The sequence below is a fragment of the Nuphar pumila genome, chromosome 10 (assembly GCF_984573655.1).
Source record: "Nuphar pumila chromosome 10, dmNupPumi1.hap1.1, whole genome shotgun sequence".
Taxonomy (NCBI): Eukaryota; Viridiplantae; Streptophyta; class Magnoliopsida; order Nymphaeales; family Nymphaeaceae; genus Nuphar; species Nuphar pumila.
Genome location: NC_143258.1, coordinates 32348084 through 32373370, shown reverse-complemented (window position 1 = coordinate 32373370; position 25287 = coordinate 32348084). Strand labels below are relative to the sequence as shown.

Genomic DNA, 25287 nt, shown 5'->3' with positions numbered 1-25287 from the left:
AATTCTCGTAACCATACAAAAAATATTTATCTCAGAATTCACATCATGAATTGAATTTTCTCAGAAAATTCGTGGGTCTTACATAAATTGTCCATCATCACCGACCGACCCATTTTTCAAGTCTAAAACCCTAATATATTTAACCTCTCTTCCTCTTTTCTTCGATATACTTCATGAGAAATATGCTACAGTCGTGCAGGCTCCATCTTCTCTTCTATTGCAATCCATACCTTATGCACCTTTGTTAACTCTGCCTCGAAGCTTTCTGCACTAGCCCGCAGGCATGAACACATGCGAAGGCTTATATGTGCTTAGTCTAAAATAAATGAGGGGACCACTACTGTGGCATATTTGTCATAAAGTATATCGAAGTTTACCAGAATACAATAATAATAAATATGCTACAATCGTGCGGTTCCATCTTCTTTGCCTGTAGAAACATATCGATGATGATGGGATCCCATACATTATGCAGCTTCATCAACTCTGCCTCAAAGCTTTCTGCACTATCAGTGTTTCCTTCTGCAAATTCATCTTGCAGTCGCTTGATGTTATCTTAGAGCTCTTTGCTGAGTTTTCAGACACCTTTTTTTGTGGATGTTCCACTGACATTAGCAGAATATTCAATAAATGATCTGTCGCATTATATTGCAATTACTTTCTACAGTATACAAAACAAATCGAATACACGACATAAAAGGAACACATTTTGAAGAAACTCGTAACGCAGTTTAGAAAATATATGCCTGCTTCACCATGACTGGTCGTGTAGTTATCGAAGTCTCATTCCTCGCCATCGATACCCTCTTTGCGACGAAGCAGGTTATATGTTCAACCCACAAACACATCGTTTATAAAGGAAACATCGGTTCATCTGTTCCTTACTCACGAAGCAAACCAAAGCAACAACCTCCTGAACTTGTGTGATGTGTCATTCATTTATAAATGAAACATCATTTCATATACTGCTCCTTTTCAAAAATCGTGTGCAAAGTATATAATTGTATAAACAAATAAATTACATTGCGCATTAATTAAAAAATGTCTTTTCATTTGCAAATCGCTATAGAAAATAAATTAAAAAATGTCATGTCGATTTGTTTATTGTTTTGGTTTTACGCCTTTTATGAATCAGTAATTGTGTGTTATACTTATTAAAAAAGGATTTATACACTTATAGAATGTCACATTATAAAAAGGTAAATCGATTTCTATCTATGAAGTTACCTCGATTTGTAGTTTACTAAGTCTAAACATCGCGTTGATTTGTTTATTGTTTTTCTTTGTCGCCTTTTATGAATCAATCATTGTGTAAATCGCTTTAGGACATATCATTCACAAAGACAAAGCTCGTAAAGTAAAATCGCGATAAGATAAACCGTTTCCGCTTTATGTCTGTGGCTTTAGGGTTTAGGGCTTTAGGGTTTAGTGTTTAGGGTTTAGCGTTTAGGGTTTAGGATTTTAGGATTTAGGGTTTAGGTTTTAGGGCTTAGGGTTTTAGGGTTTAGGGTTTTATGGTTTAGGGTTTAGGGTTTTAGGGATTAGGGTTTAGGGTTTAGGGATACATATCTACATATATATTTTTTAATTAATTTTATTTGGTTATCAAATGAAAATAAATTCTATTTATTTAAGAGGATCCATTTGGAATTTAGATAGAACCAAAACTTAGAACCTAATCCCCAATCCCCAAACCCCAAACCCTAAACCCTAAATCCTAAATCCCTAAAACCCTAAACCCTAAACACCGAAACCTACAACCCGTAAAAGCCAAAAACCTAAACCCTAAACCAGTACTTTACTAATTCTAAACGGGACGTCAATTTGTATTGTTGAAGGAGTCATTGTATAAATCCTGATAGGACATATCATTGACATAGACAAATCTCGTAAAAGCAAATCGCGATAGGATAAATTGAACACTTCCTCTATAAAAAACAATTCGCGATCTGTTATAGAAAGAATTATATAATCATAGAATGTTATGTTACATAATGAATTATAATCGGTTGCAAGCCAATCAGTGTCAAGCAAATCGTGATAGCACGTAGCCTTTATACGTACAAATTGTTTCAACCTTTAATCAATCATTGTGCAAATCGTGTCTACTAACAACTGAAATTATCAATATATGTTGCAAAAAAAGCTGACAATCGTTGTCATCATTATTTATGAAGTTACCTCGATTTGTATCATTGAAGTTACATCGATTAGTACTTAACTAAGTCTAAACATCATGTCAATTTGTTTATTATTTTTCTTTTTCACCTTTTATGAATCAGTCCTTGTGTCAATCGCTATAGGACATATCATTCACGTAGACAGAGTTTGTAAAAGCAAATGGCTATAGAACATATCGTTCATAATGACAAAATTGAACACGTCGTTTATAAAGGAAACTTCGGTTCATCAGTTACTTACTAACGAAGCGAAGCGACACCCTTCTGAACTTGTGTGACATGTCATTCATTTATGAATCAGAATTGTGTAAATCACTATAGGATATATCATCCACATAGACAGAGTTTGTAAAAGAAAATCGCGATAGGACAAATATTGTTATACTATGAAACTTAAAGACTTGTGGTTGTAAGTTGATTTGTACTTTTCCAAGTCTAAACATCATCTCTATTTGTTTATTTTTTTTTTGCCTTTTATGAATCAGTCATTATGTAAATCGCGATGGTACGTATTGTTCACTTAGACAAAGCTCGTAAATACAAATCGCAATAGTATATTTAAACAGATTTGGTTCGATTATTTGATGGTTTTTTTGTGGGATGGCTGTTCAGATCATGATGGAACACCTTCTATAAAAAATAAATCGCGATCTCTTATAGAACTGGTTGCAAGGAAATCAGAATCAAGCAAATTGCGATAGTACGTAGTCTATATACATACAAATTGTTTCAGTCGTTTATCAATGTTTGTGCAAATCGTTTCAGCCATTTATCAATCATTGTGTAAATCGCGATAGGAACACAACTCATAAAAGCAAATCATAATTTTCACAGTACACAATGCTAAACACTTGTTTGATTTTTATTTATGAAGGCTGATCATTACAATGATTTGTTCAGTCGTATTTGTGTGCTATACTTATTAAAATAGATTTATACACTTATAGAATGTCACGTTACAGAAAAGAATTATAGAATTACAACAAAGAATTATAGAATCCCAACAAATAATTATCAAGAGGTCGATTTGTATTTATGAAGTTATAGCGACAACGATATTGCTATGTTTGTAAAACCCTAATATAGATCTTTGTAAAACCTTATTCTATGTAAAACCCGACCCAACCCGACCTGTTGTTCAGGTCTAAAACCCTAATATATTTAACCTCTCTTCCTCTTTTCTGCGGCAGCACAACTTCTTCTTCTTCTTCTTCTTCTTCCTTATATTTTTCTTTCTTCTTTTGTTCTTCTGTGTTCCTTCTACTTGTGCTTGATAGATGGGGTTTGAAGCTTATGTAGAATATAACGACCATAATCATCCTCAATCGTTGCCGCCATACCGGAGCAAGCACAAATATTCTGCCTAATCTTCGATATACTTCAAGACAAGTATGCTACAGTGGTGAGGGCTCCATACTTTTCTCTAAAGTAGTGCACAACAGTTCGTAGTTGGAAAAATATCTGCCAAATAGTGCAGTGGGCTGCCATTACTAATGAGCTCGTTTGCTTCGAGAGAATGCATCCTCAGTTGCACATAGAATCGCTTTGCACTCGACGATGAACGATATGGATGTTTTGGTGATCTCTTCTGTAAAAATGGGAGTCTCTAAAAGATAGATATGTGTTTGACAAAAATGTCCTCCCGTAAATAGCTTTCCACACCTAGATTGCATTAGAAGCACATCACTATTTGGACACGGGTTTCATACTAGTGATTATATATGTCTTCTTTGATGATGATGGTCATGTATGTATCTAAGCCAAACCATTGGTCATGATGTATTGTAACTAAATACTAATATTTTTTGTAAATGAATATGGTTGTAAATCATGTGGATTTGTAGTTATGAAGTTACCGCGACAACGATATGTCTTTGTTTGTCTTTGTTTGTCTTTGTGAATGAAATTGATTTGTATTTAAGAAGTTAACTTGATTTGTATCATTGAAGTTATCTTGATTTGTACTTCACTAATTTTAAATGGGACATTGATTTGTACCGTTGAATCAGTCATTGTGTAAATCGCTATAGAACATACCGTACAAATTGCTATAAAACATAGCCTTCATACGTACAAATCGTTTCAGCCTTTTATCAATTTATGTGCAAATCGTGACAGAAAGACCGTAAAAGCAAATCATAATTTCCACTGTACACAACGCTAATTACTTTTATGATTTTATTTACGAAGGACGAACATAACAACAATTTGTTCACATACACAAAGCTCATAAAAGCAAATCGCGATAGGACAAATACTGTTATTCTATGAAACTTAAAGAATATTGGTTGTAAGTCGATTTGTATTTATTAAGTTACCTAGATTTGTAGTTCACTAATAAACATTATGTCGATTAGTTTTTCATCTTTTTTGCCTTTTATCAGTCATTGTGTAAATCGCGGTAAGATAAATCCTTGTACATATACTGTATTTGAATCATTATACAAGACAATGTCCTATAGCGATTTACAAAATGACGTCTATGTCAGAGACAACGATTTGCCTTTGCAACAAATAACAGTCCAACTTATTGGCATGTTTAGTAAAATTGAAATTTTATTTCAACCCAGAGAGATTTACATAATTTGTATACAAAGTCTTACAAAATTTGTATACAAAATTAGTATATACAGTCTACAAAATTTGTTAGAAATCTTTATACATCATACTACTCCTGCAGGGGGTCGCATCATTCATTGCCTTCTAGGTATTCTTGTCGGCTGAGTTTTTTTCTCTTCCGCAATTAGAAACTCCATTAATTTTTTGCATAGTTCTGTGCGAAATCCAGGTATATCATCCTGTAACAAAAAGGCAATGTGACACCAATAAATAAATTGAGTCCCGAATAATAGAGGATAATAAAACATGTTTAAGTGTAGTGCATACAACGTCGAAATCAGGTTCTCATCCATTATATATTGCTTCAATATACTTCATTACAAATGCTCCACAATCGATGCCATTATTTTGTAAAGAAGCATCGTGTGCTGAGCGAAACCACCACACGCCAATGTCGACACCCAAAACATCTTTGACAAATTCCTCCTATGGTTAATGCAGAAGCAAGTAAATTTTGGGCCACCGTACAAGATATGATACACTTATAGATAAAAACTTACCAAATGCATAATGTCACATTGTACACCAGTATGAAAGTCCAATGAGTTGTAGCACCATAGTTGTTTTTGCTGTAAATTCATCATGTATAAGACCCAATGCTCAGAAGTTTGCCAGAGTATAGGAATCAATATCTGTAAATCGATACAATATCTTACAAATCGATAGTACAAATCGTGTTAGGACTGTTATGCCTAAACCTTGGACAAAAGGTTTCTTCACTTACCATTTCACTTGACCAAAAGTCTCCAATGAAGTATGGCATGGTAGTCCATCTTGAAATCCAATGAAGTATGGCATTCGGCGGACGAAACTGTGTTGAACGAAACAATGATAATAGTAAGGTTAAAACACGAAGCAACAAGAGTAAATAAAAAAATAAAATAAACATATAAAAGAACCGATATACCATGAAATAAGGGGTGACGATGCATCTAGTATTGGTTGCATTGCTTTGAATATACATGACAAAATCGGATGTAGTTTGTTTGCAACAAATATGCACGTGTTAACATACATACCCATGGCATACGTAAATATATAACTGATAGTGGTTTCATACATACAAATTACTGATAGTGTTTCCTTCTGCAAATTCATCTTGCAGCCGATTGATGTTATCTTGGAGCTCTTTGCTGAGTTTTTGGGCACTGCTTTTTGTGGATGTTTCACTAACATTAACAGAATATTCAATAAATGGTATTGAATTTTTTTCCATAGTACACAACACAAATCGAATATACGCCATAAAAGAGACAAATTTTGAAGAAACTTGTCACAAGGTTTAGACAATATACACATGATTCGCCATCGCTGGTCATCTAGCTGTCGTCGTCTCCCTCCTCACCATCGCTGGCCATGTAGATGTCATCGTCTCCTTACTCGACATCGATACCCCCTTTGCGACAAAGCAGGTTATATGTTCGATTCACAAACACGTCGTTTATAAAGGAAACATCGGTTCGTCTGTTCCTTAATCATAAAGCAAAGCGAAGCGACACCCTCCTGAACTTGTGCGATGTGTCATTCATATATAAAAAAAATATCATTTCACATACCGCCTGCTTTTAAAAACCGCGCGCAAATAAATTGCATTGTGCATTAATTAAATTAAAAAACGTCGTTTGATCTGCCTTTTACAAAACTAGTCAACGCGATGGGATGTATCAAGCAAATCATGATAGCACGTATTGTTACAGTGAAATCGATTTGCAACTAAGTCTCGATTTGTAGTTTACTAAGTCTAAATATCGTGTCGATTTATTTATTGTTTTTCTTTTCTGCCTTTTATGAATAAGTCATTGTGTAAATTGACACGATATTTAGACAGATCGACATGACATATCGTTCACTTTGACAAAGCTCGTAACAACAAATCACGATAGGACAAATATTGTTATATTATGAAACTTAAAGTCTTTTGGTTATAAGTTGATTTTTATTTATTAAGTTACCTAGATTTGTAGTTTACCAATAAACATCATGTCAATTTGTTTTTTCTTTCTCTTTTTTGTCTTTTAGCAGTCATTGAGTAAATCGCGATAGGACAAATTGTTCACATAGACAAAGCTTATCAACGTAAATCGCGATAGGACAAATCATTACACTGAAATTGATTTGCAATTGTTACTTAAATCAGTATCAAGTTGTAAATCGATTTGTATTTATGAAGTTACCTCAATTTTTACTTTATCTAGTCTAAACATCGTCTCAATTTGTTTATTATTTTTCTTTTCTGCCTTTTATGAATCAGTCATTGTGTAAATCATGATAGAATATATCGTTCACATAGACATAGCTCGTCAACGTAAATCCCGATTGTGTGATGGGTTTAGGTGGTGGGGTGATTGGATTGGGTTGGTTGTGAGACCCATTTAGCTCTTATGAAATCCAAACTCAATCTACATCCTAAACCCTAAAACCCTAAACACCAAAACCTACATCCTAAACCCTAAAACCCTAAACCCTAACCCCTAACCCCTAACCCCTAAACCTTAAACCTTAAACCCTACAACATAAAACCCTAAAACCCTAAATCCTAAACACCAAAACCTAAAACCCTAAACCCTAAAACCTTAAACCCTAAACCCTAAACCCTAAACCCGTAAAAACCAAACCCCAAAACTGAAACCCTAAAATCCTAAACCCTAAAACCTAAAACCCTAAACCCTAAACATCAAAACCTACATCCTAAACCCTAAAACCCTAAACCCAAAACCCTAAACCCTAAACCCTAAATTCTAAATCCCTAAACCCTAAACTTGTAAAACCCAAAAACCTTAAACCTAAACCCTAAACCCTAAACCCTAAACCCTAAACCCTAAACCTTAAATTCTAAATCTCTAAACCCATAAAACCCAAAAACCTTAAACCTAAAACTCAAACCCCAAAACCTAAACCCTAAACCCTAAATCCTATAACATAAAACCCTAAATCCTAAACCCTAAACCCTAATGTTGTGAGTTTTGAAAAGCGCTTTTTAAAACAATATTTTTAAATAAAATAGAGTGAAAGCCAGACACCAAAGATATAAAAACTGGCTCGCACAAGTGGTGGAGTCCAGGTCGATCTCAAGGAACGAGAGACACTTCGTATTCAACACACAATCTAACTACGCTTTATTGCCAAAATAAAAAGAATTAATTAAAAAAATAACTACGATAGTGATGCCCTATACAGAGGGTTTAAACAAATAATTAAAGTGCCTTATTACAACCCCAAATGAGTGAGAAATAAAATCCTAATCTAAAAATAAGAAGAAAAAAAACCATCAGTGCTTGAGTCTTTAGTAGTCCCCTTGTGTCCCTTTATCCTTCCCTCTTTTTGTTCCCTCAATGGAACATGTAATGCATGTTTTCTTTTGCTCTCTGAGGGCACTTCTGAGGGCCTGAGGGAACCTCAGAGGGTACTTTGAAGGCACGAAAAGGGTTCTACCACACGTTCCAACGCTTTCCTGCAAAAAATAAAAAAATGCAAAACGCAGCAAAACGAAACAAACTAGACAAGGTCTAATACCTAAAAATCAGCAAAACAAATTGAATTAACCAAAACAAACTAACTACACTAAAAAAACAAATTAGCATAACTACTTAACCAACAAAAAAAACAAATTGTGTAACAGCTAAACTAATCAATATTGAATTATACTACTAACTTGAAAAAAAAATCAGATTTGCTATCAAATAAAAATATGACTGCCAACTTATGAAAAATCATTAAAGATGCACTAACTATAAAACAATTCAAAAATAACTAACTAATTGCACTACGAATTAAGAATTGTCTTTAACTAAGTAATTAAGTAATTCTAACAATTAACTATAAGACACGTGAATCCATATATCTACTTAATGGTATGAAGAAATATGACTCTAATTTAATCAACTAATCAACTCAAAGATGTTTGTCTATTGAACCTACTTTCGGCCAAACTATTAAAATACTTATCTAGACCTTAACTTATTGAGATTATATGACTAGAAAAATTATTATCTAGTTGTCCATTGATCACCATCAATGCTAGACCCAAAAGCTTTATTATGTGAATCATTGTCTAGCTCATGCGGTTTAGGTATGAATGACGCACTCTGCTGAACCTGTAGGTACTATGCACACATGTGCTGACTGTTCTTGTAGGCTACAGATTGCTAAGCGATCAGAACGAAAATTCTGTAGTGCGCTGATCAATCAAACAGATATCGAATCAAAAGAATACACTCTTCGGTGTTTCAAATGATCACAACATCTATGCCAATCTATACGATCTGGACACCACTACAGCCTACAATAAATAAACTACCCAAACAAAACACATTAATTAAACCAATGAACTACATAACTACTCAAATAAAAGAATTAAAACTATATGTTGCTGAATAAAATATTGTTAATATTAAAACTATAACTACCTAATAGCCATCTAAGTCAATTAAATGGGAGAACATCTACGTAAGTATCAAACAAAAAGGGAAATCAGCGTCTTAGCAACAGGATGTTGAATCACGCAAGGGGTGAACCAGCTTTATCGTCAATCATGAAAACTCGTGACTGACGTTAAATAAAATATTCAAAACCATATGAGATGTTGCACCGATACGCTTGCTGATGCGGGTCATTTGCAACAGCTAGAATAACAGAGAGAGTATTATTTTGCAGGGTTTTCAGGTGGCTTCCCATTGCTGCAGACGACAAACTGAGGTGTGACTTACACGATCTATGCAATCACACAATTCCATAAGTCATAGGATGCAAAAGCCGTATCACACATTGTATGTGATTCAAACAAAATAAGATTTCCTATGATGCATATTATCTATTCTAGTATGCAAAAGCAATGAATAAAAATCAGATGATGCTATATGCAATGACTGCAGAAAAAAAAATTGAATACGATGCATGCAATGATCCTACGATCTATAGAGATGGGGGAGAAGAAGAGGGTGGTCAATCAAGCTACATCCACGCTGTCCCGACGAAGAAGAAGAGGTTGCCAATGACGAAAGTGTTCGAAGCTTGAAGAAGAAGAGGAAGAAGAAAAAGAGGAGAGTAAAAGCGAAAAAAATCGGCAAAAGAGAGAAAGAGAACAAGGGAGAGAGAGAAGAGGGAGGCAAGAAGGAGGGGGCAAGAGGGCTGCCGGAAAAACATGTTTCCAGCCCTTGACATGACTATTTATACTAGAATATTATGTTAAAACACATTTTTCAAAACAAGTCTGATAATTTTTCAATAATTTTCAAAAAAGGTCTTTTGAAAAATGTGTTTCATAAAACCAAACTTTCTAAACTAACTAGAACTCCTACTTGAACTCTTCTAAATTAATTAAAACACTAATTAAAAATTCCTAAATTAAATAAAACACTAAAAAATGCAGGGCAAGCTTTGAAATACGCAATTTTTTGATAAATTCGATTTCGATGCGGTTTTTCAAACTAACGATAAAAATGGGTTTTCAAAGTGATTTTAACATGGATCATGCATAAAATAAGATGAATAAAAGTGCACAATGTATGCATGATCACCTAAACACCAAAACCTATATCCTAAACCCTAAAACCCTAAACACTAAACCCTAAACAGTAAACCCTAAACCCTATATTCTAAATCCCTAAACCCGTAAAACCCAAATACCCCAAAACCCAAAACCTAAACCCGAAAACCCTAAACCCTAAACCCTAAACCCTAAACCCTAAACCGCTAACCCTAAACCCTAAATTCTAAAACCGTAAACCCTAAATTCTATACAAAATGGGTGGAGAGATCGTGATAGAACACCTTCTATAAAAAATAAATCGTGATCTTTTATAGAACTGGTTGCAAGGCAATCGAAATCAAACAAATCGCGATAGTACGTAGTCTTTATACATACAAATCGCTTCAGCCTTTTATCAATGTTTGTGCAAATTGTTTCAGTCGTTTATCAATCATTGCGTAAATCATGATAGGAACATAGCTCGTAAAAGCAAATCATAGTTTAATAGTGTTCATATGCTACACTAATCATGCTAATAACAAAATCAATGTATTCGCTAATTTATTTCATGCAAAATCATCGAATTAGGCAATTCTAAACCTAATTCGCTACTTATAACACTATGTTATGATACTTAAGCAACATATCATTAAAATACACTAGATTAATACTAAACAATAAGAATCTATATTCTATAAATTTAGTTTAGAAATCCTAACTTTGCGATACGGTAAAAAAAGTAGCGAAACTCAAAAACCAAGAAGTCTCGTAAAAACTGCAACAAATTTGCCTCGTAGGTCAAACACCGATTGGTGTGTAACACGCAATACCAAGCGAAATCACCAGAACAGGGTCAGCTAGGCATCCTCTCATAGTGGGAGAGTGCTACAATGCTGCACACATAACAATAAATTTATCAAAATATATTTTTGCATACGAGCAACCAAATTTACAATATAAATTGGTAACCCGATTAGATAAAATCATGAAACAACATACTAAAAAGTCCAAAACAAGATTGGACAACTATGTGGAGCATCTCCACAGGTCTGCATGCTGTCTAAAGCATTGCCACAGTGATGACACAAAAATTGAGGCACCCAATTTCAAGGGAAAATTTATATTCCATTGGAAATTCGATCCTAACATGAAAAACACAAAAAAATTGTTGGCTAAGCGAAAGATACACTTGCTGTCATGGCTGATAGAGGTGTCGACAACAACCCGACATGATTCTCAATGCTAAGAATCGGGCATGCAAAATGAGGCAATAAAAATTAATGAAATTGGCTAGTAATTTACTTAAACAACGAAAAATCAATAACTAAAATTGAAAAATGAGGCACAAAATGTACCTCAGTGCACTAATACGGGTGGAATTGATTCTGATCTATTGGGCATGGATCCTTATGTAATAGAACATACAAAAACCTAGATAAAATCCTTAATTAGGCCATTCAGTTAGGGATAAAAACACTGAAATCAGAAGCAAATAGAAGAAGGAGATGTGAAAGAGAGGGCTCACCTAATCATGCCAATAGTGAGGTAATCGGTTGTTCGATGGTGTCTGCAGAAAGGTCATGGTAGAGGAGGGCTGGCGTAGGTGCTGTGCAGGTGGAGAAGGATTTTCGACAGGCTGGAAGGCAGGAGAAGGGTTGCGCACAACGTCGGTTTAGGCGACTGATGGCTAGGTTTTGAGAAAGGTAGCAACATACTCGAATGGAGGCGAGGCATCTGCAGTAGGAGGGTCGACCCAAGTCCTCTGTCCAGTCGATTCTTAACAGAGGAGGAGGAGAGCAATGCAGGACACCCCCTCTCACAACATGGTTCAGACCGCAGGATGGTTACGACTCTTGCTCTCTGGCAAAAGGAGGAAGGTCAAGGGTGGCCGTTCGATGGAGGTGGGTGCTCCCCAACCGCGTGGTCGGCTGGGTCACCCGAATAGGGGAAACACAAAGAGAGGGTGAGAGAGAAATGAGAGAAGAGGAAGTTGAAACAAAGAAGTGGAAAATGGTGAGAGGCAGGCATGAAGGTTTGGTGGCTGAGGTGGAAAAAAAAAAGAACGGAGGTAGAGGGTGTCGTGCTCGAGGGCGACCCTGGAGGAGAAGAAAAAGAGGGTGAAATCGGAGGTTTTTGGTAGGAAATGAAAAGGGGAATATGGAGGTTGGGTGCCCTAGTGGGTCCCATGCGACTCTCCTTAGGCGCTAATCCAAATGGGCTCCTATTTGGATCCATTTAGAATCCAAATAGCCTCAAAAACTAAAAATCGATCTTAAAATAAAAATTTAAAACTAAAATAACATATAAATGTTATATATAAACAATATTGTTCAAAAATTCCAATTAGAATTAAATGTACTGTTTGTTTAGTTGTTTAAAACCCATAAAACTTTATGCTTGGGTCGATCCATGTGGGTCCAACCTGTATAGAGTTCAAATTCATTTTAAAATCCACAACCTTTTCTAAAATTTATTTTTTTTCTTATCTTATTAACACCAAATAATTATACTAACATAGATAGTTCATGTTTTTTGATATTTTTTAAAATAATAATTTACTTGATTAAAATATTTTCCATAAATAGTTTTATAGCCAAAATACCCTTTTTAAATTTTTTTTTAGAAACCATTAAAATGTATCTAGTTAAGTTTAAAACACCTAAAAAACACTCAGCTGACTTTATGACCCACTAAAACCATTAGTTTTCATGATAATTTAAGTATTTAACAATATTTTATCTAAAATAATTCTTGAAATAACTACTTTACCCCTAGTGACCTACAGTGAATAATTGAGCATGTTCAATACCAATACTTAAAAATAATAATAAGAAAAAAATACATTTTTAATTCAATAATAAAGCTAAATTCTTTATTTATTTAAAATCTAAAAAAATTACAGGTTTTACAGCTTCTTATAAAACCAAGCTTGTAGATCATATTAGCGTGTTTAGATTCAAGAGAAAAGAACAAAAAAAACTATGAAAATCGTTATTCAATCATTAGTTCTCGTGTTTTCAGTTCTCATATTCTAATGACTCACTTAGCCAATATCTCTAAACACTACAAGAAAACCGTGGATTAGCGACGACTTATATCCATTGTTAATCTGTCGCTAAGCCGTCGCTAAACTGTTTAGCGACAGATTAGTGATGGATAGAGGCCATCATGAATTTTTGCTCGCTAATTAGCGGAAAAACTTATCTGTCGTTAATTTCGTCGCTAATTTGCGACAGATTAGCGACGAACATTATCCGTCGCTAAATTAAAATAAAAAATAAAAAAAAATGATCACTGTCGGGCGGTATTTCGGCAGCAATAAGCCGGACTTATACCGCACCCGACAGGCATTGCACAAAATGATCGCTCTGCCTCATAGCCGGACTTGTATCGTCCTCCGTGAATCGATGCTCTCAGGCGTCGCCGTCCTCCATGAACTGGCACCGTCATCTTCCGTGAACCGGCATCGCCGTCATCCTCCGTGAACCAGCGTCGCCGTCCTCCGTGAACCGGCATCGTCATCCTTCGTGAACCGGCGCCGACGCCCTCCAGCGATCGCCGACCGTCCTCCGGCGTCGCCGTCCTCCGTGAACCGGTTCTCTCCGGCGTCGCCGTCCTCCATGAACCGGCGCCCTCATCTTCCGTGAACTGGCGTCGTCGTCATCCTCCGTGAACCAGCGTCGCCGTCCTCCATGAACCGGCGTCGGCATCCTTCGTGAACCAGCGCCGACGTCCTCCAGCGATCACCGACCGTCCTCCGGCGATCGCCGACCGTCCTCCGGCGTCGCCGTCCTCCACTCTCATGTACATGCTCTCCAACGCGCTCTCCGACATCGCCGTCCTCCGAAGAAGTCGGTTTAAATCGAGCGCGATCGATTTAAATTTCGAACGGGGAGAGAGGGAAAATTTTGTGCTCGGTTTAAATCGAAAATTAGCGAGGGATTTAGCGAGGGAATTTTTCCGTCGCTAATCCGTCGCTAATTAGCGACGGATTAGCGACGAAAAAATTCTTTCGCTAAAATGTTTTTCTTGTATTGAGAATTAGCGACGAAACAATTGTTGTCGTTAATCCGTCGCTAATTAGCGACGGATTAGCTAGAGAAAACTTTCATCGCTAATCCGTCGCTACTTAGCGACATATTCATGAAGAAAGTTTTCTCTAGCTAATCCGTCGCTAATTAGCGACGAAAAATATCCGTCACAAATTTTTGTCGCGAATTAACATTTTTCTTGTAGTGAAAATACGAGTAGAAGAATTTGGTCCCTTGCTGCGGAAGCATATCGGGTGTTTTTGCTCATGCCGACATGGTGACCGTCTATTTGCATTTTGGATGAATGCCACGTGGTTTTGTTGACTTTTGAGCTTTTTAAAATGCAAATGGGATCGGATGGTGGGACGTTGCATGTTCAAAACCTCATTTGTACGTTGAATAATAGCTGGTGGGTCTGCCTAACCCCAGCTGGACTTAAAAAAACAACAACCACGGAACCCAATTGTGTTGTTTGAATCTGTACACAAGGCTGGAGTTAGGGTGGACCGTTCAAGAAATCCCATCTATGGGACTCTTAACTTGGCTATCTTTTCCATCCAAGTTCATCCAGCGCATAGAGCCGTCCGACTCCAGTTGTAACTGAACCGTGAATGGAAAGTGTTGGAAAGGAAAATGTCCAGAAAGCCCCTTCTCGCATAAAACTGCAGTACCGTCCGCAATGGCTTGTGGTGGGGACAATGACATCGCTTCGTTCTACGTGGGTCCCTTAAAAAAAAACCACGAGGCCGAAGCATCCAGACACGATTGTCTTCGCAGGGATAAGCATTTTAGGACACGATGGTCATTTTGAAAAAAAAACGGCAGAGAACAGGTACCCCCAATAGCCAACCACTTTCGTCAAACAAGGGATGTCATTTTCCCAATAAAAGGAGGAACCATTTAGAGAGAGGTCATGGCGCCGGCTCAGCAGGATGGGAAGCTGGAGGAGAGGCTTCTGCTGCTGCCCAAGTCGAGGGGAGACGGAGCCACGACGTCCACGGTGCAGGTGGACCATGGTGGTGGTGGGGCGTCGTTCCCCGGGGCGGTGCTCAACCTGTCGACGACCATCATCGGCGCGGGGATCATGTCCATCCCGGAGACCGTCAAGGCGCTGGGGGTCGTCCCTTCCCTCCTCCTCGTCTTCTTCCTCGCCCTCCTCTCCTACGTCTCCATCGAATTCCTGCTGCGCTTCACCGACTCCGGCTCGTCCACTTCCTACTCCGGCGTCATGACCGAGTCCTTCGGCCGCCTCGGCTCCCTCACTCTGCAGATTTGCGTCGCCATAACCACCATGGGAACCATGATCATTTATCTCATCATAATCGGTACCATCCATTCTCTTCCTCCCTTTAGCCTAACCTTATTTGGCATTACTCTCTCTCATCTTCACTAGTTGACAAGGATCAATGCAAAGATGGTGCCATTATTATCATTTATTATTCGTATTAGCAAAAAAAAAACAGTAATTAATAACCTACTTGCCCACAAAGAAGCGACTTGTGAATTTCACCAAGTTGACGGAACGTCACAAGTTCGAAACCCACGGTCCATGATGTGATCACCATCCATTTGCTGTTACTGTACAATAGAAAATTTTCGCCTTGGATTGTCAAAAAAAAAAAAAATGGTAACCTATTTGGCGAAAATTGGAGCATCTCACCTACCATCTTGGGTTTGTCTTCAAGCGTCAATTGTGAGCCTGTTTGCTAAAGGAGTCAAGCTTGAGTAAAACCAAGCTCAACTCTTTTTTACTTTTACGTCCGCTCTTTTTTTTGTTTTTTCTCTTTTTAAGTGTATAAAAAAAGAGGGGTTATTCATTAATCTGTTCACAACACAACGTAGACAGAGTTCACGCTATGTTAACAAGAGGGTTATTTGTGCCTCATTAGAAATCATTTTGTCCGGAAGTGGAGACATGTTTCTTTACAAATGAGACAAGGGATAGTGGGGTTTGATGTGGTGACAAGAAACACATGGGACTAAGGGTGGGTAAGGGCTTCAACGGGTCGGGTTTTGTTCTGACCCAGGTAGAACCAAACTTGGACTTTATTTTTGGGTATGATATCATATCCGAATCTGAATCCGGGTTTAATCGGGCCCACTACAATAGAAATCATACATGTACTCTATAAAAACTACATTAACCAAACCCGGTAAAGTAATACTTTTTATTATTTTTACATTGAAAAATTGTGGGTCTTAATCCGAACTCAGGTTGGCCTTGGGTTTGGTATAAAATTTTGCAAACTATACCCAGATCCATTTATTAATAGGACCTTCGTGTGTTAATCGGATCTTCTTATTTATAACTATACCTGGACCTTATATGGTTTGGTCCAGGTCAGGTTCAGGTAAACCTGACCCGTAATTGACACCCTAGGGGTGGACATCAGGCCGGCCTGGCAAGGGCCTGTTTAGATCTCAGCCTATTGGGCTTTAAGTGTGGCTTGACCCATTTACTAACGAGCCAGGTTTTGGCCTGGTTCTTATTAGGCTCGGGTTTGAAGAGCAGCCCATGGCCCGACCCATTATCCATTGGTTCAATGGGACAATGTGAAGCAGGCCAACCTGACCCAAATTCATTTGTAAATAGTAATAATTAAACAAGGTCTCAACTTCCCACGCACCCGATTAATTATCTTACTAGTTTTTATAAAATTAACCCAACTCATTAGGTAAATAGTAATAGTTATCAAATTATTATGTTTAAAAATTTATATTATTAAAATACTAATAAATAATAAAAGCTCATCTTGCCGTCCCGGTGGGCCGGGGTCTGGCCTAGGCCCGACCCACTATATAATAAGCTGAGTTTTGGCTTGGTATATATAACGGGCCCCAGCTTAAAATCTTAGCCTAAACATGCGAATCCAATAAGCCTTAAACAAAGATTTGTCTTACTGCTTATGCAAAAAGTGACACCTGTCCTATTAAAAGGTAGGGTCGTGAATGGGTTGGGTTTTTATAGGGTATCCAACTCAACCGGAACCGGATTTTGAGGTATTTCGGGCGATCCAGATTCCAAACCTAACCTGGGTTATGATTTTTGCTGGGTATCGGATTCGACCTGGCTTTTTGGTTGGGCGCCCATTTAGACCCAACAGTTTCATATATATTTTTACAAATCTGAGTTTGTGGTTTCATTTTTGTGACCGGGTAAAACTTTAACCTGACAATTTGTTATTTTGGTATATATATATATATATACGTATATGCTGATGGGTCGAATACCAGATCCATTGATAGCTTTACCAATCAAGGTATTTTAGTAACTTGGTAGTGTGAGGGAGAAGGTGAAAGAAAGAGGACAGGTGTTGTTGCTTTACATAAAGGTCATGAAGCTTGTGATTGGTTACTCTCTCTCTCTACACCAGTTCAGTTATATTCAATCCCCATTGAATATAACCATCGATTGGGTCTATACAATATGACCTGATCTGGTCTCGTTTTAAACTGCTTGCGAAAAAAGAAAAAGAAATTAAGGTAGCCAACCGGAGCTACAAAACACGGTATTGCGAGCTGGGTTGGAGAGAGATCGAACCTAGGTCGAGAACAGAGTATGCAGATCAACATCTCAAAGATTCAGCATGACTCTTCCGTTTACTTTTGCTTCAATAAAGATCGATGGCACCTTTTGTGCAGGTGATGTACTGTCTGGAAGCACGAGTGGGGGATCGGTGAATGTTGGGCTGCTGCAAGAATGGTTTGGGATTCAGTGGTGGAATACCAGAGAGTGGGCGTTGCTTTCGACCTGTCTCCTTATTCTCCTTCCTCTCGTTTCCTTTAAGCGAATAGGTATGAACCACCACCCACATCACGCTTTCTTTGTGATTTTTTTTTTCCCATTTTGCTTTATGATATGATTGTGTAGTGATTCAATCAGCAACTATACTGTCTATACAATATGAGAGAGAGAGAGAGAGAGAGAGAGAGAGAGAGAGAGAGAGAGAGAGAGAGAGAGAGAGACTTTACTTCTTTTTTAATGACGCCGAACAGTGATTCAGTCAACAACAATTAGGGATGGCAGTGGGGCGGGGGACAAGGTCGCCACCTCCACCCCCGCCTCCATCTCCGGCGGGGAATGGATTTTATCCTCCATCCCTGCCTTCATTCCCGTTTCATGTCCTCCATCCCCGGTTCAAACGGGGATGAGGCGAGGCGGGGCGGGGCGGGGATATTGCGGGGAAAAGTGGTCGGGGCGGGGTTGGGGCGGAGATGAGGTGGGGATCATGGCGGGGCGGGGAAAAGTGCACGTCCATCCCCGCCTCCACCCCCGGACGGGGATGGATTTTAACCTTAGTCCCCGCCTCCATCCCCGTTTCATACCCTTCATCCCCGGTCCAAACGGGGCAAGGCAGGGCGGGGCCCCGCTTTCCCCCTGTCCACTGCCATCCCTAGCAACAATACAATATTAGGGAGAGAGAGAAAGAGGCTTTACTTTTTTCTTTTTTTTTTGAATGACGAGGAACCTTTGCTGAAAACCAGGTCATGCCTGCCTCCTACAAGTTAAAACCGGGTGTTTCCACTGACACCAAACTCTTACCAAGACTGTTAGTTGAACGGCACCTGTACACCTAGCGAGAGTCGAACCTAGGACAAAGGTGTCAGGACCTTCTCCCCAGGCCCACTGCCACTCGAGCAACCCAAGCTAGTATTGGTTTTCGACACCACAAGCTGTCACTGGTCGTTCTGATCTGATGTCTTTGTTAATCTGTTGGCAACTAGAACTTTTTTGAAAGAAAATTGAAAGTCTAGGCTTTATTTGCTAAAATTTGGGCTAAGTATTGCCTACCCACCAATGTTGTGAAAAGCACTGACGATGAGTAAGCCTCGAAAATATATTTTAAAAAATTTAAAAAAACTTTAAAAATTATCTAAAAATACAAATAAATAAAAAAATAATTTATTGATAACGCAACAACCGATAAAAATACTAAATCTCAAATAAATATCAAAAAATATAAGAATAACATGTAAAAGTAACATTAATGCAAAAACTTGATCTATCCAAGTATCTAACAAATAAAATAAGACCATTCAATGAAAATTTAATTAACAAAATTACTAAAGATCAAATTCCTCAACATCATTATATAATGCAAAAAAAATAATCTAAAGTTCTAAACAAACATTAAGCTAATTTTTCATGCATGCTTGTTTGAAAAATTAGCTCTATCTATATGCTAAAATCACAAATAATAATCCATATCTACACTTAGTCTCACAAATGAAAAAAACAAACATTTTCAATTAACAAAAAATATTTTTAATTTAAATGATCTAACAATCAATTACATGTGCATACACAGTCACATGCATATTTGCAAATAATTACACAAACTGAATGTAACAATTTTAAATATATGATTTTTATATAAATAAACTAAAACATAAACAAACTAACAAAATTAATATATACAATTTTTATATACAGTAAATTAATTGCAAAAAAAAATCTAGTCGTTAAGAAGAAGAATAAGAAGAAAAGAGAAGAAAAAAAATGATGAAAGAAAAAGAAAAAGAATGAGGGAAGAAGAGAACAAAAAAAAGAAGAAAGAAGAGAGAAAGAAGAAGCAAGAGGAATGAAAGAAAAAATGAAGAAAGAAAAGAAGAAAAACAAAAGAAGAGAGAGAGAGAATAGGTAAAAGAGGGGGAGTGTTCTAACCCATCGGGCCTCTCCCTTTCTTTTGTTTTTTTTACTTATTAGATTTGGATCAAATGGGGGCTTTGACCCCATTTGGCTCAATTAGTTTGAGCCATGCACCTTAGCCTCAAGCTTGCCTCGCCTTGAGGCGTATGAGGCACACGCCTTGAGCCTTTTGCGCTACACATGTCGTGCCTCAAAACACAAAGGGCCTCTCCTTGAGGCGAGACATGTTTTTTCAGCCTTGAGGTATGCTCTTCGCAACATTGCTACCTAGTTATTTATTTTAATTTATATAGACTGCCAGGTAACTATGTTTTTAGCTAGCAAGACGGTCATATCTTTGGGCCGTTCTTTTATTGCAAGACATCCAAGTCAAACAAAAAACAAGGAACTTGAATGACGTTTTTTCTATCTTACAAGACATCACTCGCCTTGGTTGATTTTGGGCAACATAATTACGACAACGACTAGATATATGGACTATGACTCCTGCCTTTAAATGCAGGTTTCTTGCAAATAGTTGGAATTTCTGCATTTTCCTCTCCCTCCATTACCAAACAACGAGGGAACCTTCCTTATCTCTTTCATTTCTATCCATTTCCGACTATTGCCTCATTTTTTTTAATGTCAGGTCGGATTCAGGAAGGGATTTTGCAAATTTTGGCTCTCCTGAATTCGAACCGATCCGACTCCTTGCATCCCCAATGATGATAACTTAATGGGCCTGCCTCCCTATGAAGTAAACATCGGGTGGGGGTCACCGACACCTAAGCCCTTATGGTGCCCACCAGTTAAGGGCACCTTCACACCCTATGGGAGTCGAACCTAAGAAGAAAGGTCAACTTCTTCTCCATTTTACCTCTCCCTCCATTACCAAACAAGGAGGGAACCTTCTTAACCTCTTTCATTTCTATCCATTTCCGGCTATTGCCTACTCATCTTTGATTTGTTCAATTACCATATTGACCTTTTTTAGGGTTCAAGGATAGGGATGGCAGTGGACCAGGGGAAAGCGGGGCCCCGCCTCGCCCCGTTTGGACCGGGGATGAAGGGTATGAAACGGGGATGAAGGCGGGGACGAAGGTTAAAATCCATCCCCGTTCGGGGATGGAGGCGGGGATGGACATACACTTTTCCCCGCCCCGTCCCGCCCCATCCCCAGTCCTTCTAAAGGATGGCAATAGACTATGGGGAAATAGGGCCCCGTCCCGCCTCATCCCCGTTTGAACCGGGGATGGAGGACATGAAACGGGGATGAAGGTGGGGGTGGAGGTTAAAATCCATCCCCGTGCGGGGATGGAGGTTCTAATCTTGAGACGGGGCGGGGGTGGAGACCCTGTCCCCCGCCCCCGCCCCGGTTCATTGCCATCCCTATTCAAGGAGAACTCAATATGAATAAACCACGGTTCCTTCTGTATGCGTATTGGCAGGTATAATTCTAGTGCAACATAAATTTAGCTAATTTAGCTGGCCAGGAATGGGAAGCCACCTAGGTTCTAATTCTCCCTAATAAGAGAGCTGACACATTATACTACAGAACATGATTGTGGAGTTTGGACACTTTTGCTCACTGTGCCGTGAAAACACTTCACCATTTTTTTTTTTTTTGAAGGAAATAAAGTTCAATTAATTAAGAAGATAATAAACGTGGTGAGGACAAAAGGTGAACAACCACCTTCTTATCCCAGGCATATCTTGGGCGAGCCAATCAACCCATTCATGTCAATCATTTGTTATAGGTTTGCTCAATCATTAGTTCAAACCTGAAAGGTACTACTTATTCATGAATTACGAAATAATTAAGTTCACACACTGACCTGTCTCGGGTCAATTGCTTACTACTATGATGGAGTTCACTAGAATGTTACGGTTTCTCAAATTAATCAAACAGTTTCTAACGTACTTGCTGAAAAACTGCATCATGGCCATGGAGTTTGGGTCTCAAAAAATGTTTCATCCAATATCTCACAAGAAGGCATCTAAAGTTACCAACCTCTTTCCTTTTCATATTTATGTTAGAATTTACAAATTGCTTGTATAACTTTTTGCAGACTCTCTGAGGTTTAGTTCGGGGATATCAGTACTTCTAGCCGTTGTGTTCGTGTTGGCAAGCGCAACCATGGCCATCTTAGCTTTATTCAAAGGAAGGACAGAGAAACCGAGATTATTTCCACAGATTACAGGCCAATCTTCCATCTTTAAGCTTTTCACCTGTATGCCTGTTCTCATTAGTGCCTACACTTGTCATTTCAATGGTCAAGATCTCTCTCTCTCTCTCTCTCTCTCTCTCTCTCTCTCTCATGCACACGCACACACACACACACACACACACACAGTCGATGCACTCATGCACCCTGATGTACAGTATCTAATCATCTCCTAATGTAATCATCCAAGTACCTCTCAGTTTCATATTCAATGGTCTCTTCCTAAATATGCAGTTTATCATAGAAAGATTGAACTGAAGAAACCAAATGCCTCTTAGGGCCCTCGTGTTTCGTGCAACTTTCATAGAAAATTGCTGGTATCCCTTTCTCTCTGTTTCCTTTCACGAGGGAAACAAACATCAAATTATCATGGTGGAAGTGTCATGCTGGGATTAGTAAACCCAAGTTTTTCTACCACCTACCGCTTTTCATGTGCAAATCCTTAAATCCTCCTACCATATGCCACATGAAGAAACTTTCATGAGGAGCCTGAGTTGGCAGAAATTTGTAGAAATCTGTGCACTCTCCCATGAAAGGCCCTTTCCTCATATGGGAATGAATGAAACAACCGTTCCCTTAGGTTCTGTATGTTTCAATGGGTTTTCATATGAAAAGTCCACTGTGACAGGTGTTTCTCATCATGGGTGAAACAAACATAGGAATCTGATTGTGTGGGGCCAGTATTTCCCACCTCTATACCATTTCACATGAAAATCCCTTCACACCTTCCATGCAAAAGGATTTTCATGAGAAAACCATGCTAGCGTCCCCATCGCGCCCTTTCCTATGAAAGGGTGTCCTCTTTCTTAGAAACGAAAAAACAGGCCCTTGATAATTTCTGCCTAACAGAGAATGTGTTCACACGATACACAAACTCACACACGCTATAAAGGCCAAATTTAACGTGGTTCGGTTAAACAACCTACGTCCACTACATTTGCTCTATTCAGATGTGAATAGGGACTATTCTCTTCTTCTCATTATAAAGGTTTCTAGGAGGATCAATCTTAGTACATTTTGGAAATTTCCAGAATTGCCTTAGAATTAGAGATCAACGTCTTGGCTAGAGATCCTTCCTTCTTATCCTCATCTTTAAGATTTGGAAATGAGGATGTTAATGACTCACCCAGCTAGTCGTGATCTGATAACAATTCGGATTTTCTTATCTGCATAGAATTTTCAAATGTGTTAACTCCTTCTATGTTTGTTGGCTTTCCTTTCGTATCAGCATTATCGGGAGAGTCTGTTTGGGAAGGAGTCTTGATGGATAACCCTTCCAGTATCAGTGCTATGACAATGCCTCGTTTTGACTCTTCTTAAATTTGCAGTTCATCACATAAAGATCGAACTAAACAAACCATCTGAGATGAATGCAGTAGCAAGGACATCCCTCCTTCTGTGTGCCATCATTTATGCAGCCACTGGATTCTTTGGGTACCTTCTCTTTGGTGAAGAAACAATGGTCGACATCCTCTCCAACTTCAATGCTGACTCTGATTCCTCGCCGCTGTCCGTATTGATGAAGGATGTGGTTAGGCTGAGCTATGCACTCCATCTGATGCTGGTCTTTCCTCTCTTGAACTTCTCTCTGAGAATCAACCTCGACCTACTCTTGTTTCCCAAGATAAAGAAGCCGCTCGTGTTTGACATGAAGCGTTATGCACTCATCACAGTGTCTGTTCTTGCCTCACTGTATTTGATAGCCATTTCCATACCCAGCATATGGTATGTCTTCCAATTCATAGGCTCAACGACGGCGGTCTCCATTGCCTTCATCTTCCCTGGTGCAATTGTTCTAAGGTACAATACCATAATCATCACATTCACATTTTCAATGGCCATTCTCAAGTATCTAATCTGAAAGAGTATTTTTTGCAATAGTAGCAGTGCTCATCTTGGTTTTCTCCTTGTCTATTTATTAGAGACGTCAATAGGATATCAAGCAGGAATGATGGGATTCTGGCGACTACCATGATAGCAGTTGCTGCAATGTCTAGTGTCATTGCCATAATCAGCAATGTGATGGATTTGACAATAAATTAATTAATTGTTGATACTCGTGATTATGAGAACAGCAACTACAAGATTTCTACCAGGTGTGGCTGAAGGAAAGAATTTCAGTTTGGACATCTAAAATTGCAGAAACCGTGGTCTTTCACACTTGATCCAAGATCAACACCAAAAGGGAGCTTGTAGTGAGCCTCACAGATACCTGCATCATTGTATTTAGCAAATCAGATACAGCATATCTGCACTTCTATGCTTCATTTTATTTGAAGACAAAAATTGATGTTGTACTATATAATTCAAGCATGTTAGTACATTACTTGTTTCCATTTGTGTAGAAAACTTGGAAAATTGAAAGAGATTGCTTGTCACCTTGGGCTTTCCTCGAGAGAATGTCACCTGTTTTATTTCCTTTTTTTTTCTTTTGGCTTTTCCCTTCGATGATCAGAGGAAGATAGAAGAAAAAGGTGAATTGGAGGGTGTTGTTTCAATTGAAACGATCATGACATAAGCTTTCCAGCTCTTCTTGATCGAATATCATCTACATAAGTTACAAAAGGCCCATCTCCCCCTCCCCCCTTGGGAAAAAGAAAAAGAAAAAGAAAAGAAAAGAAAAGAAAAGAAAAGAAATTCAAAACTAAAGTTGTCTGGAGCTCAAGATGACAAAGCCCAAGCAATCAGGTGAGCTAGAAAATCTCAAACAATTTGACATTTAGCTCAGCTCAGCTTGCTTTAAGATTTATCATTTGGAAGAGATTTAAAAAAGATGAAAGAATAAAAGATCAAATACGAACTATAAGATTCATTCTATCATATGGAAGAATAGCATTGATGTTTTCCAAGGGTAAAAATCGAGGATCTTTTAGAGTTTACCTCATGGTTTAATCATCCTAGATGATCTTCCCACACAAACTTTATTGAAGTTGAAAGGATGACAATTTCAAGTAGGTCTATTGTGTGTGATATGCAAGATGAATCAAAAGAACATCGACAGAAAAGAGAAGGAAATTCAACACACAAAAGAAGACGATGTAACGTGGTTTGGTTGTATACAACCTACGTCCATTATCAGAACTTCACACTTACTTTTATTCATCACTGCAGTGGAAAATATATACAACTCAAGGCT

At 38.2% G+C, this 25287-nt stretch overlaps 1 protein-coding gene across 1 annotated transcript; it reads left to right on the top strand.

Annotated features, from left to right (window-relative positions):
- The first annotated feature begins 15208 nt into the window (after positions 1-15208).
- On the top strand, positions 15209-24510 carry LOC149826620 (amino acid transporter AVT6C-like). The gene is made up of 5 exons (XM_090020085.1): positions 15209-15622; positions 17940-18092; positions 21996-22199; positions 23480-23951; positions 24074-24510. The coding sequence occupies exons 1-5, from the start codon at positions 15211-15213 to the stop codon at positions 24192-24194; spliced, it is 1362 nt and encodes a 453-aa protein (XP_089876211.1). The 5' UTR covers positions 15209-15210; the 3' UTR covers positions 24195-24510.
- Positions 24511-25287: the final 777 nt, after the last annotated feature.